Source organism: Tigriopus californicus, chromosome 10 (genome assembly GCF_007210705.1).
Source record: "Tigriopus californicus strain San Diego chromosome 10, Tcal_SD_v2.1, whole genome shotgun sequence".
NCBI lineage: Eukaryota > Metazoa > Arthropoda > Copepoda > Harpacticoida > Harpacticidae > Tigriopus > Tigriopus californicus.
The window spans coordinates 11,921,163-11,935,826 of NC_081449.1; the positions used below are offsets into that span (position 1 = coordinate 11,921,163).

Below are 14,664 nucleotides of genomic sequence, written 5' to 3' on the forward strand. Positions count from 1 at the left end.
TGGCGGAAATGAGTTCCGGAAGAGAGCAAACGAAATATCAGGTTCTTTATTTTCTTTCTTATCCTTAGCTTGAGAAGGTTTCCCAAAAGCTGACTTGCTTTGTGGATAGGGTTATTTTGACACCTGTCCGTTGTCACTGTCATGGAGGATCCGTTGCCATCGGGGCATAGTCAGTCTCGCCATCGCGGCCTTGTGTTCCAGACGGGCCTTGACGGCAATTGGTAATGGCAATGACATGAAGTCTGTGCGGTTGTCAGGCTTGTAATCGTCCAACGCCGGAGCTGTTTCAAGAATGGATAGAATAGTTTTGGATTGGGCCATTTTGGACATGATCATGTGTTCAGCTCGTTTGGACTCAAGGGCACGCCTATTAAACGACATGAATTCCAATTGTGCCCTGTGGTGAAGCTCTTGGAGCTCTGTTGGGTCCATGGGAGGTACCTGGTAGATAAGGAATGGTTATGGAGAAGTGAAATTCGTCTTTGATTCGGATGCCGTCGACATACTTGATGGTTTTGTTGCCATAGCTCGATCTCGTCTTGATAACGACGAATCCTGTCTTCGGTCAATGTGGACGGAATCATAAGCGATTGAAGCCAAATGGGGCGTTTCCTTTGTTTTCTCAGCCACTTTCGTATTGCTATTTGAATTTTAATTGCCGCCATTTCCTGACGAGTGGTCCATTGAAAGTCATCTTGCCTTGAAGTCGTGAGGTCCTGAAAGAGATCATGGTTAATGGTTTGTGGCTGATCGCAGTTGAAATATGAACTTTTTAATTAACCTGTTGAGGATAGCGTGTCGGCTTCTTTTGAAATTGCCGAGGCTCTTGCTTCGCCTCAAGTAAGTCCTGAAATTGTCGTTCAGCTTTCATTCGGTTTTGTACGATTTCCTCGTACATCCCTTGGAATTGAAGCTCCGAGTTCTGAAGACGTTCTCTCATAAAGCGTTCCTTGGTCAAGAGGCGTTTCCTGAAATGAGCAATAGTATGTCCGAGGGTATGGCTGATACGTATTAGATATCACTTCAGCCACACGCAGTCTCACCTGTAAAGGTTTTGGAGATTGGTAAAGCCTTTTCGGATGGAAAGCCATCTCTTGTGTTGAAATATCCCTCGCCACCACGTTTGAATCTTGGTTGCGGCAGCCCTCTGATTGTCACGGTTTTGAAGTGACTGGCCCTCTTCTTGTAGAACTTGCACCATGTCGTTGACCTCTTTAACCTCAAAAATGTTATGAAGCAAGCGGGAAGATGTTTCAACCGAGGGGTTTATCCTTAGCGCTGTCTGCATTATATCCCCATTCCGTGGGTCATGTAAAGCTAGGACTATTTTGGACAAAATGGAAACCAATTCCTTGCAATGGCCAACTTGTGAAACATTTGGTCTGTCGGGATCTTCATTAGCGAGGATGTCGGCTACATTTACCAAGTGGCCGAAGGTTGTCGTGATAATGTTGATTGCACCTGAAACCTGGCAAAATGATGGAATTTGAAAACTGTGAAACACAACCCCTAATCAGCCTTTCAAGAACCATTCCGCTCTACCAAATCTAATTATTTGATGGATCAAATGATAAGAATAAAGTATCGTCATGATTCTCCAAGGGGAGTAGGAAGGTGCATTTTGACGGAATATTCAAAATGTTTACTAAACGAATAAAGTTTAATTCATTAATCGATAAGGGTTGGGAAAATTAATGCTTTTATCGCCCAAGTAATGCAATGCTTGATCAAGTAACTAGGACTCTACACGGTAGTCTCAAATTAACGTCCCCTAATCTTCAACTGCATTTCCGCATCTTATTAAGCCAAAGAGATTTAGTAATAGTATCAACAAGAGTTTTTGTTAAAAAGGCCATTATACTCACTGTGTGACCATTAATCATACACGTAGTTTCCAAGAATTGTTTTTTTTTTGTAATGCCATTGAAAATTAAGACTAAGCACTTAATCCTGAAAAAACTTCAGACGGCTTCCACACGACCAGTTCTATTTTCTTTTAAGGTAAGGTAATATTAGCATTTCTACCTCTCTGCATTTACAGAGAGCAAAAAAAATCTTACCCAACCAAGCCCAATCCTTCGCAATGGAGTAATTTTATTTCAATTTCTTCAAAAACTTGTACTGTGACCAAAACTTGTGCATGCATTTACTACATACTATAACACAGGTTGGAGATATGTTTGATGTTAAAAAGGTTACTCAAGAGCGACCATTGTCGTAGCCTGGAAATATTTTGAGCAGAACCGATTCCAGTTCATGGTTAACTCGAATTTCTTCATCTTTGAGATCGTTGCGACAAGAAGGACATTGAGTCCATTCCGATTTAAAGGCTCTCTTTAGACAGGAGTGACAAATATTATGCCCACATGAAGTCGTTATAGGCTTGAATATAACATCTTGACAACAAAGGCATTGGAAATTTTCTTCCACTTTGTTGGTAAAGTCAAATTTGGTTCGGAGCTCAGTTTGCTTGACATCGTCCCAAAGCTTTGAATTGCGTTTGTCCAAAGCCATGAGACTTAGAATGTCTGCGTCAATGTTGTATTTTGTGGTTTTCTTGAAGCGTTTGATGGCCGGAGTAATTAACGTCGGTTTTGCTTTCGTCATGTCAGCAAAATCGTCTTCGTCGAGTCCATCAGATGAGTTTCCTCTCGTTCTTTTCGTGCCTTGGCGGATGTTGGGGTTTGCCTTCAAATCTTTGGACTTTGCTTTCTCTGCCATTGCTTCAAGGTGACCTTCCGGGTAAATACAGGTGAAGCCATTTCGTTCTATTAATGCCCTCCCTTCTTTAGTCCAAGGGGCAGGGGTGTTATCGTCCCGTCTGAAGAGGTATCGCCAAACGATGTAACCACTTCTTCCCTTTTCTGGCCAGTATTTGACGACTTTGTAAATTCCGTCATATCGACACCCCTCCTGGGGAGCATACGCAGAGTGCTTCTTTAGCTTCTCAGATCGAACAACCCGTATGGGTTTGCCTTTGCGCCAATTTTTTGCCTCCCCGCCCTTCTCCTTGTCCACTTTACAGTCACATGAGACAGCGATGGCCAGATTAGTCTTGTCCAGGACTTGATCGAAGGATTGTTCCGCCGTTCGTTTATTACCGCTCAGGTCACGCCCTCCGGCACCTACAAAAAAAATGAGTGCAAGTCACCAAGTTACAGATGGTTCCAAACTGTTCCAACCGATCCCACATTACCTGTATAGTAAAACTCGTCACCATTATCGACGTCATCCTCGTAGCCTCCAGCTAATACTATTGAAAATGCTCCTTCGGTAGGGCGTCCCGCAATGCCAGCCACAGGTGGCCTATGAACCCCTTGCTCACTCATCTTTAGTGGAGAAAAATCAGCTCATCAGCATCTATTCATTCGATCACTACCGAGGAAACTTGCTTTCTCACCTGCAATCTGTACTTCCAACACATGCCCACCTCAACCCCTGGAATGGGTCCAAAATGGTTGCTGGGCACTTTGGTACAGCTTTTGGTTCGACCAGCTGTGGCCATGCCCTTGCCCCAATCCCGGTTCGACTTATTTTGATAAGAAGGCATTCTAGATTTCTTCAACGAAGCCTTGAGTTTCGCTCCGGGGGCGACAATTTCGCTTTCGTCGTTCTTACACTCCGGACAATACCAATCTCCATCGGGAATGGTTTCCAGAGGTGGGTCAAGACAAAATATGTGATAGCAGTACTCGCATTCGTCGCACATTAGGTTCAATTCGGGTCGTTCTTTGCCTCGACAAATCTTACAACCGCATTCGCCGCATTTCTTCTTCGGATTATCATTGCATTGTTTGCATTCCACCACCAGATCTTTTGGGTCCCCATGATAAATATCTTGAATATCTATAGCCTTCTCCTCTGGCTCCGGAGAATCAAATTGTCCATTTTGAGGCGCATTTTCCTTGACATCCTCGTTGATTCCGAGTCTAAATATTTCTTTCTCGTTTCGGGGGAGCTCCAAGCGCTCCAGAACATCCACAAGACAATTGACATCCACACCGTAGTCAATTAAGGTGTAATCATCGTCCAATTGTTTGCCCTTGGCGATTAACCGTTGTCTTTTGGGCTCCACGCCAGTTTTGTCTTGAATTTTCTTCCGCAAAGAGCGAATGGTGGACATTTTACTGATATCCGGGAGTAAATAGATCTGCCCGCCATGGCGAATCTTGATATGCATTTTGAGGCACGGGGACACGTTTTGAGGACAATACAAACACCTTTTTCGACTGACTTAGTTCCTATTTCCACCCACTCAACAATGTCAAGATTGTCAATCGATATGTCACTTCTGACGCAATTTGTTATAATGTCATGATTATTTATATCATATTCCCGAAACGTATTTCGGTTTGAAAGAAGAGTTGCTGGAACAGTGTGCCGTGTCAATATCCTGGATGTTGGAACAAACCACAACGAGATGCACGTTCAAGCTTATGAGAGTTGGCGCGAATTCGCTGCGTTTGGCGGGAACACACTTGGCAAATAAATGACAGAGTTGACACTGATCTACAAAGCTGGGACATTGCAAGTTTCTCTGTCCCTTCGAGTTTTTAGCCGAAGTTCACACCTTCATTGGATTGATATTGTAGATTTGTGAGTGGTTGCTATGAAACTTAGATAATTCTGATGAATGGTCAAGTTTTATGAATCAATGACACCAATGTCGTTTGAAAAGTAAATCAATGTGAACTGAAAACCCAGGGTAATTTGTTTTCACAAGGTTCACCTTTTCAAAGTTCAAAAAATGGAATACAAAGCTTTAAACCAAGTTACTCTTGTTTTAAACCATCACATTTTGGTGAACTTTTGATGCAATAAAATAAAGCCAAACTTATGATACATCTATGGCATATTCTATTCAATATTGTTATGGTCAATCTGCATACCCGTGTGGCACTTATCGATAACTATTTCATATTTTTAGTTCAGATATGCTAGGCCGGACCAACAAAAATAGAGCACACTTTAAACAAGGTAAGTAACCAATACTGCAATCCACGTTATCGCCGGGTCTCTAGCGTTCTCAAGTTGGTTATTCCTCTTTTTTAGATCAGTGGTGAAGCATCTGACTGATTGCATTGGTCGGTTAACCCAGAGAGAAACGAAAATGGTGGCCGAATTCAGTGTTCGTTTCTTACATTTCCAGACATGTTTATGAAAGTTAGTGAATGTGAAATCGTTCATTTTGACATGTGGGATTGAGATTGAACAAATGCCCAGTCCTCAATGCGACGATGAGTGCCAACGCGAAACAACGAGTAATAATGAAAGCCACCGGCTATTTGGGATTTGCATGCATGGCATGGTATGTGGTGCAAAGCAGGTTGGAGGAACCCAAAGACAAGACCAAGACGTTCGACGATGCCAAGAGTTACGAAAAAAAGGTTAACGTTATTCTCCACCGATTAGTTGGCGGTGATATTTTTTTAACTTTACCTAACCTTACCTAACCTAGCCCAACCTAACCCAACACGATATTAATAACCCTCAAACTCTCTATCTAAACCTTATGAAATTTTGCCACAAATATAAAAACGAGCACGGCCAACTAATCGGTGGAGAATAACGTTTATCCGAAAAATAGCTTATGATGGAAAGATTGCTCAGTGGCAAAGGCTACACTGACCTTAAAGAATACAAAAACGACACGCTTGCGTCCAAAAAAGACCTCCTAGAAAAGTTTACGGAAGACTTGCCCAAGAGCAACAACGAAAAGTGATAATGACAGTATATCAATTAGTGACACGTTGGTAGTAAAATTATGAAAAATAAAAGTGCGGAGATTTGTTTTTATTTTAGAGAATACAGTGCATTAGGTGCCGTGGGTTTACCTCGTGGGTCAAATCGGTGGCCAAGACATCGTGTGTCCGAAATGTAGATAGAAGCAGGTCCAAAAGTGGCTGAGCCAGAGGTACTAAAAGACAGAAGCAATATGATGAAAGGAACCAATGCAATCGACGCATACGCCTGCTTTTAGATAGTATTACCTTCGGTTACTTTCATGGCCTCTTGAAAGCCTGCATCGGATATCAAGAGCTTGGCATACTTGGACGAAACCGTGGCTTTGGCCTTGGCATCCAAGCAGATCTCGTTGTAATCTTGCAGAGCTTCTTGTTTTCGGGCAGGATTCGACGAAGAACTCTCTTGAAAGTTCAGGTATTGGCTTTGCAATGCCATGAGGGCGTGGCAAACACTCGTTACGTCCCTTCCAATCATGTTGAAAGTTGCTTACTCTTCTTCGTCTGAACTAGAATCACTCTCAGATGAACTATCAGAGCTCTCACTGCTACTATTATCACTCGAACTCGTATTACTGTCGCTACCACTACTACTAGTACTACTACTACTGGAACTCGAATTATCACTGGAACTAGAATCACTCGATTCTTCAGAAGAGTTCAAGTGGGTCTCGGCTGGGTTGGACAGTTTTCCTCCGGTTTGGCTTTCCTTTACGAAATAGGTTTGAACGAGAATGAGAGCGTTCTTCCCGCCCGCCGACACCTGAATATAGTTATCAAGCGCTGAATGCCAAGCACATTTCTGAGACACATCAATCCCCTGATCTTTAAAGGCCGTGAGAACCACTTGCACCACCACGCGGTATCCGATGGCCAAGCATTGGGATCGGATGGTTTGTCCCAGGACCGAGCACAGCTCGTTGGCGTAGATCTCAAAGAGTTGGTCCAACTCGTCCACGGTCTTGGATCGCAAGCGATGCTCCTGGATAGAGGACTCTAAAATCTCGGTGATGGTGGATTTAATGAGGGATCGTTCCAAACCGATCTGGGCTTGATGCTTGTCCACGAATGCTTGGGCCATTCCAAGGCCACGAGGAACGATGGATTGAGCCGTTGATTGATTTCGAGCAATCCACTCTGTGGCTACCGATCGGTTGGTCAAACCAAATGAACGAGTATGTTCCTAACAAACTTGGCCTAGATTAGATATGATCAGTCATATCACGGCACTAGTCCTAAGTACGGCAAAAAGCCTTGGGCGCCCAATCAATTTGCTTCGTCTGATTCGATCCTTCTTGCCGACAGAAATTGAAATTCTCAGGGCAGGAATGCAAGGTTATTAACATGAAGGGTGACCAATGCCGAGAAAATATACGGTAATTATTTCTTTTATACTTATTCAAAAATGAGTACTTTGTGAGGTCATAAGCAATGTATTTTACATTTTTTAAAAAGTCATATTTTGATCATTATGTTGCCTCAATCGAGGGTCTTGACTATGTTATTTTTCTGAACAACTGATGCCTGATTTTTTAGTCACCCTCTATCGTAGTGTGTGTAAACAAACAACACGTGAAAAAACATTGAATATTAAAGATCGATTTGATTGAAACAAAATGGTGCGAAAATTAAAGTATCATGAGCAGAAATTGCTTCGAAAAGTGGATTTCATCAACTGGGAAGTGGACAACAATCTCCATGAGGTGAAGATCATGCGGCGTTACGGCATCCAGAAACGCGAGGATTACACCGTGTAAGTAAAATATATAGGATTCATATTATCAGAACATGTCCAAGAAAAGGGTGCATTATTTTATGATGTAGGTACAACAAACTGTCACGAGAAATACGAGATATCGTGCGGAGAATCAAGGAGTTGGATCCAAAATCTCAACACCGGGTCGATATGAGTGCTCAGTTTCTGGAGAAAATGTATCAAATCGGTCTAATTCCCACCAAATGGAATCTTGAACTGTGCGATAAGATCAACGCGTCCAATTTTTGTCGGCGAAGACTTCCCGTTGTTCTGGTGAGGAATAAGATGTGCGAAAATATCCGATCGGCCATTCAAATGGTTGAGCAAGGTCACGTCAGAGTTGGACCGGACATGGTGAAGGATCCGGCCTTTTTGGTCACAAGGAACATGGAAGATTTTGTCACTTGGGTGAATGCGTCTGCGATTCGAAAGAAGATGCTCGAGTACAAGGAAATGCGTGACGATTATGACATGTTTAACTAAAATACAAATATAATATTCTCCTATTCATTGAATCTTGTCGATGTTTCGAGCATTTCAGATTTATGGAACGACATCAATTACTACATCGATTTCCAGACAATTGGGTTTTGGAAATCCAGCACCATGCATTAGTTGGCTCTCGTCCGCTCTTTAGAAGCTGATAAAGCATTTGTTCACTTTCAAAGTATCCTTAAATGTTAAAAGATATTTTGATACATGATTTCGGTCACTTCGATCACTCGTCAATTTCTTTCAGGCAAGTCCTATCTCTTTATATGACAATGCTGAATTACCCGTTAAGCTCCAAATAAAGTGGTGCAGCTGGAAGGTTCGAACATCGAAAAAACTCGAGTAGAAAGGAGCATTTGTTCGTAAAGTAACGCATGTTCTTCCAAAGAAAGTTCTTCACTAAAATTTTGGATGTTTGCCGAGAGAATCTGTCCGTCTTGGACAACGAGACCAAGAATTTTCCAACAACTCGTTGGGAGGTTGATGTCAATGGGTTCTAAATTTTCCGTAGTACAATCCTGATCCATTTGGCGTCAAATATGTCCAGTGTCCTAGCTTAGATTTCTAACAAGCTGATGATCTGAAATATGCTCTTTGATATTGTTCTGAATGATTAGAGAGTCCCAGGTATTGTCGCCTCGTAATTGATTCTTAGAGTTAGGGAAAGAGTGGTCGGTAGAAAGTGGCATGTAATGTGTCACCCTCCAGTTCAGGCCTCATTTATTCATCTCCTACTCTGATCTACTGCATATCAACGATATCAATCCATACTAATGAAGACTTACGTGGAGAATGAACAAAGGAATGAAAAGTGTTGGTGTCACTAATTTACTTTAAGACTTTAACGTTCTTCCGAAAACGCCCATTTTATAACCAGAGATGATCCCAGATCTAATACTGTTGGTTACCCATATTTGGAACGAGAATTCGAGAAGATGATTTGGTAACACAACTCAATCAATAGACTATCAAACTTGAATGTGTTTTCGATCGCAGTTATTGTCGGACCAGTTTTTACCAAGGAGTATATTTGAGATTCCGTGCGTGCTCTCCATTTTGTTTACTGGAAAGGATTCACATTCCCTCAAGGGCAGGGGTGAAAGAGTTGCGAAAAGCATTTTCCTTATACAGTTGATGGGAGCTCTGACAGACTACTATATTGATCTAAAATAAGAGCAGGAGCATTACACCAAGGAAATTTTTCCTCGCAACATTCAACTTTTTCAGAAAAGTAACACGTTACTTCAAGCCCTGATGATATGTAATGTATCTACGTACAAGGGCTTGAAATCTTTTGGTTAGATAATTGTCTTGCAATTCTGATGGACATGGTTTCTGACCACGTTCTTCTGGATTTTTTTTATCATTTGTTAATCATAGTCTACGTTCTTACGCCAGGTAGTTTAAATTAACTTGAGGGCAATGCTAGGTATACCATGCGGACGCTATTGGTCTAGAAAGAAGGTTAGAAGGATTCTGACTGTAAGCGACTTTGCCAGTTCGGACGACACCATTTTTAGGATGCCCAAACATTGATTTAGGGAAATATAACGAAAATATTTTACTACCAGTACACACTACGCAAATAGAAACAATGGTCATTCATTTGTTAGAGTGGCGTTTAGTCAAAATCACGAAGCTCTCTCGTTAACAGGAGCTCGGAAAAAACGCTTTTTTTAAATCTTATTGTTCCGTAGGTTTTGGATACAAGCCCAGGGCTTCAGAGTTTTTGTTTCTTTAACAACGGCACCATCTCTCAGTTTCTGGAAAAAGGGTTTTCGCAACCATCGTTCTCCGGTTCCATGTTCTCCCTTGAGAGACTCTCTTCGCTGGAGGAGACCAGTCTTGATTTATCTTCATTATTTTGACGTTGCAAAACCGGGATGTTGTTTACTCGGTCACTTCTTTCGCCTCTCAAGGGCCAAAGCACTAGGTGAACAAAGGATTCATAGGTACATGGTCATATAGCAGGTGTCAAATAATAAGATAAATAAAGTCGGAACTTCCCTTTTCTGTACAGGGCGGTGTCATTGCATTACGGGTCCTAATGCTTCCTATCATGGTTAGATTTAAACGTTGGTCATCTATGGGACTGAGAAAAAGTTTTTCGGGCTTATTGGCCGTTACTAGAATTTGTTGGAAATGTGTAAGCGTTGATCCTGTAGCATCTTTTAAACCAAACTTGGACAAGTTTCCGATCAAAATTCTTGATCAACCCCATATTCACGGGCTTGCCCGATCCTCGAACTCTTATTCTTTGGTGGATCAGATATTATATGAATATAAGGTTAAATAATAAACATAAATTTTTTTCATTTTGAAATGCTAAAGATTTCACTCCCAGTAACAGTGAAAAAGTTTGCAAGCAAAAGAATCCCGAGAAGTGTAAGAAGAGAAGTATGGGGTGGTTCAAAAGTAATGGAGCACCCGAAAGTTCAGTGATACAAATTGGATTTGCAATCAAAATGATTAACCTAATTATTCGACGTTTCTGTCTTTAACATCTTTAAATCCCTCCAGAAATTGAGTAAATCAGTTTTATTGGATACACGGATGAACCCGATACCATACAATTCCAAGGTGTTTTTCAAGAGGTTCGAAATTTGAAGCAATAGGTAACGTTTGGACCGTCTGATTAATGAATGACAATTGAATTTAAAGTGGTGAAAAATTCTGGCATTTACCAAGGCTCCAAATTCCATGTCTCTAAAGCTTGTTCAATTTCATTCTAAACAATCTGTGGGCCTTCAGAGAGTGATGAGCACAAGTTATTTCCTGTTGGTCAATTTCGTTACCCATGGTTTTTGACCAATCTTCTTTTTCAAGAGCTGGTCCGAAAACGCTTTTTCAGCTAAAGCATCCAATTATATAAAAAGCTTTCAAAACCGCCCTCTAGTTATGAGTAAATGATGACTCATTTTTGTATTGATATAGCATCGTATCCACCAACGAATTTGAGTTTAGAAATATGGCTCGTCAATGAGTATTTTGCTATAGTTAAGTTTGATCAATGCCCGAAAATGTGATTTGTTTTTTTGGGCCCGTTTGGCCAATATCGGCATTTTTTACTGATTGGCCATTTATAGCAACTTTTGTCCGTTTGTTTTGGAAAATATGATTCTTGGGAATGAAATAGCAGACCACAAAAAACCGTCTTATTAAATCATGTCACTTGAGGCAATATGCATTTACACCCATCGGGGCAAAAGTTAAACTAAGATCTTACAGACGATTGTCGTATCACGTGCTTTTAAGCCTGGATAATGCACACAATAAAAACAATACTTCAATTTCAAATCTTGACTGGACAATATTTGAAAGAAGAATAGACTGAAGCTTTTGATAAAAAATCAATATCCTGTTTCTTGTATTCCTCACTTGCCATTACAGGGTTGCCGCGAATACACGTCCGAGGATTGTAATTTCTAAATTATCATAACGAGCAAAAAATAATTTGCTCGCCCATCTTTTGTCAATATGTAGCCCTCCTCTTCCTCAAAATTTCATTAACACAATCTTTCTCTCCGAAACGATTGAATTACGTTCATAGAATGAAAACATGTGCATTCAATATCGGACGGAAGTTCGAGGCTCCTCCGAAAAATGCGCAGCCTAACGCTGAAACAGAGGTCACATGTGTTTCGTCCTTCTTGCCCAAGCCCAAAAGCTCCTGATCCGCCAATATGTTTAGGTCTCTACATAAAAAAAAAAAAAACGAAACGAAGCGGTTCATGGGTTCAGTATCTAAAGTAGGCTCAAAGGACATCTACATTACGTATCGCAAGATGCATTTCGAAGGAAGAACACATGTGTCTTTAGATCGATTTCTCCTTCAATGTTGACGAAATGTATCTCCTTCATCCTTAGCTTAGGCCTCGCCGGCAAAGCATGATAGGTACTAGGTTGGCACAATCAAGCCAATCCATGCAACCTGAACAGGCCTGATGTTTTCAAAAAGCTGCTTCGTAATTCTGTAAACTATTTGTGAAGGAAAAACGGGTGCGTCAAAAATAACAAGGAAATGTTCGAACCGAACCCTTTTCAATGTGTTTCGATTTTTCTCGCAAAAAACTTACAAATTTGGGACAAAAAATTAACACGATTAACGGACTTAAAGCAAACAAACACTGTTCCGATCATCAAAACTCTTACTTGATAACAGTCACAGTTAAGTGCATAACTTTTTAGAGACATGTGTAGAGAGGGTGCAATGATTTTGGGTTATGTAGTGCTCTAATCTAATCGAAAGAATCAGTAGCTAATTTTGGTTAACATTGCACTTTTGCAAATAAGAAAGCTCATCAAGATGGTCATCAAAGTGACCACAAATTCCGCCTTTTCTTGTTTTTCAATCATCTCGATTTATTGACAGCTTCTTCAGCCTTGACTGCTTTAATAAAAATATTCTCATCCAATCTAGATCAACGTGTTTTGTCGTTACATGTCATCAAACGCAATATGAACCCGAATCTTGTTGATGGAATTTATGTACACGTAGAGAATAAGAGACAATTGATGAGAGAATATATCATAAGAATTGCTTGATCATTTGGTCTAGCAATTATTGCTCTCATTCGATCTCGGGCTTGCCAAGTTCTAGTTTCTTTGGTATAATCATTTACAACATAGGTTGCTACTATGGCAATTAAAAATGGTCGACGATCCTGAGGCAATTCCCAAGGCTACCTCAAGTAACGATATTTTTTTATTGGGAACGGATATATCCTTACTCTTGGACAACCATCATCATTTGAACAGTCCACGCGAGAGAGTTGTCTTGTCGTCTAATTGCAGAAAAACAAATCAGCTTGATCAGTTGGGTATCGTAATATTGATGCCTTAGTGGCCAAATAGTTAGAATAAGGCTAAAAAGAAACGTTATAGAAGTATACTTTTTTGGCGAGCATATAGGGATGAGACCTGGTGTAGTGATTAGCGCAGTTTCCTTATACGGTACGAGAGAGGTCCCCGGTTCAAATCTCCTCCCCGACCTTTCTCAAGGAAACTTTTAGACGCTAACCCTGCCCTCAGACGGAGAACCAAAATTGACACGGACACGACGACAATGCCCATCGGAAAAATTAGAAGCACGATGTGATGACTGGCTTCGCTGGCCGGGCGAGGCTCATCCCTCTGACCCTAGCACCAAAAATACAAATAAATATGACTGACCAAAACGAGAGAGGGTTTTTTTACTGTCAAAGCAGGATTTGAGTTTTTGGTTGTTCAGCATTTTTAGGTGTGAATTATTGTGTCTTCCGTCTTCCCTTTTCGTTGGTTTTCGATGGGATTGGGTTGGTTCATCCCATTAGGTTTCCTTGAATGTTATAATATATGTTATCATCAATATCTTATTTTGCTTAACTAGAACAGGTAGAATTTGATTGTCAGTTGACGGTCCGAACTTGAAAGGATCGTCAGAAGTGTGAACTGTGTTAATGTCCATTTTGTTTAAACAATACATAAGAAAGATAAATCTAAGAGCGAGATAAAAATCAATCCCAAGCATGTTTTTTACATGTGTAAATCAAATCGTGGAGCTATCAGACACAAGTTTGCTCCAACCTTCGATTTTCAGAGCACATCATACTATTGTAAATGCCGTGTCTTTGTCTTAGATTTGGCATGGGTTCATGTAAGACACTGTTTCCTCTGGTTACAATTTACGATGATATGTTTACACCACCATTCTAGCGCCACAATTATGACATTGGTCGGTCTTGTCTTTAAAAAATCTTGTCAGAAAACGTGTTCCCTCAACATATGGAACAATTGGTCCTCCATCCATTGGCCAAACCACCCTCGTACTTCACCCTCTTACCCTTCCAAGACAAAAACAACCCAAGCAAAATCAGACTCCTCTCCCCCTTCAATGATGCTTCTGTTGGTTGGACCATTCCTCATCTGTTGTTCCCAAGTGGATCCTCATCACTGCCAAGTGCCAAGTGAGGGTGGTGCAGTTTCATGTGATGGTTGTTGATGAGAATACTGAAGACCAAAAGCACTTGGTTGGTTGGTTGGTTGGCTCGCTCGCTCGCTCGCTCGTTCGTTCGTTCGAGGAAAGGCGACTGGTTGAATGAAGGGTCGAGATGCTCGGAGAGTGTTTGTCAGATAAGCCCATAATTGAGGGTACTCAATCAATTAGGGATGCATTCCTATTTTGACAAGACTCTCAAATCAATACAAAACAACAAAATACGGAGCATAGCTACCTTCGATAAAAACATGGACTCGGGTCTTCATGAGGTCTCTTTGCGGGTAGATTTGTGGATCTTGTATATGTGCAATATTATTGAAGATCTGTTAGCACAACCCGTTTGAGGTGTTCGTGCCAAAAGTAATCCCAAGAAATTGAAATCGACTTACTGGGAACGGGGTTGGGTTAAACATCGACGCATACTCATGGCCTTTTTGGGAAGGCCAGCGATTTTTTGAATGACATCCTCGTCACGATCAATGACTACAAAAGAACACGATTGACGTTGAACTCTATCTCAATGCATTGAAAGCCATCAATTGTGACGCAACTTTTATGGCGAGCCAGGTCTAACGTATAGAACTTGATACTAAAGAGGGAATACAAAATGTTCGGTGCTTTAGGTCTCTGACTCCGAAGAAGGCAAATGTCGTTTCGTTCGATTGTGTCATTTGTGTGACCTTTGATTGCTCGCAATG

General features: G+C 41.1%; 4 protein-coding genes and 2 long non-coding RNA genes across 6 annotated transcripts; 2 read left to right on the top strand and 4 right to left on the bottom strand.

Moving 5' to 3' along the window:
- Positions 1-35: 35 nt before the first annotated feature.
- LOC131889661 (IQ calmodulin-binding motif-containing protein 1-like) lies at positions 36-6,219 on the bottom strand. Its single transcript, XM_059238810.1, has 6 exons — positions 5,991-6,219; positions 5,835-5,917; positions 1,044-1,468; positions 782-968; positions 507-716; positions 36-441 (listed from the first exon to the last, which is right to left on the bottom strand). Exons 1-6 carry the CDS (start codon positions 6,217-6,219, stop codon positions 112-114), a joined length of 1,464 nt encoding a protein of 487 aa, XP_059094793.1. The 3' UTR covers positions 36-111.
- On the top strand, positions 1,987-5,796 carry LOC131889675 (uncharacterized). The gene is made up of 4 exons (XR_009374217.1): positions 1,987-2,001; positions 4,928-4,977; positions 5,053-5,387; positions 5,588-5,796. It is a non-coding gene; the product is annotated as an uncharacterized LOC131889675 (long non-coding RNA).
- Positions 2,075-4,579, bottom strand: LOC131889657 (E3 ubiquitin-protein ligase UHRF1-like). The gene is made up of 3 exons (XM_059238806.1): positions 3,401-4,579; positions 3,197-3,329; positions 2,075-3,125 (listed from the first exon to the last, which is right to left on the bottom strand). The coding sequence occupies exons 1-3, from the start codon at positions 4,178-4,180 to the stop codon at positions 2,200-2,202; spliced, it is 1,839 nt and encodes a 612-aa protein (XP_059094789.1). The 5' UTR covers positions 4,181-4,579; the 3' UTR covers positions 2,075-2,199.
- A 12-nt stretch (positions 6,220-6,231) lies between the features above and the next one.
- On the bottom strand, positions 6,232-7,069 carry LOC131889672 (uncharacterized). The gene has a single exon (XM_059238825.1). The coding sequence runs from the start codon at positions 6,820-6,822 to the stop codon at positions 6,232-6,234; it is 591 nt and encodes a 196-aa protein (XP_059094808.1). The 5' UTR covers positions 6,823-7,069.
- A 161-nt stretch (positions 7,070-7,230) lies between these two features.
- On the top strand, positions 7,231-8,003 carry LOC131889673 (U3 small nucleolar ribonucleoprotein protein IMP3-like). The gene is made up of 2 exons (XM_059238826.1): positions 7,231-7,494; positions 7,566-8,003. Exons 1-2 carry the CDS (start codon positions 7,358-7,360, stop codon positions 7,978-7,980), a joined length of 552 nt encoding a protein of 183 aa, XP_059094809.1. The 5' UTR covers positions 7,231-7,357; the 3' UTR covers positions 7,981-8,003.
- A 1,532-nt stretch (positions 8,004-9,535) lies between these two features.
- On the bottom strand, positions 9,536-11,925 carry LOC131888696 (uncharacterized). Its single transcript, XR_009374147.1, has 2 exons — positions 10,674-11,925; positions 9,536-9,918 (listed from the first exon to the last, which is right to left on the bottom strand). It is a non-coding gene; the product is annotated as an uncharacterized LOC131888696 (long non-coding RNA).
- Between the last annotated feature and the right edge of the window lie 2,739 nt (positions 11,926-14,664).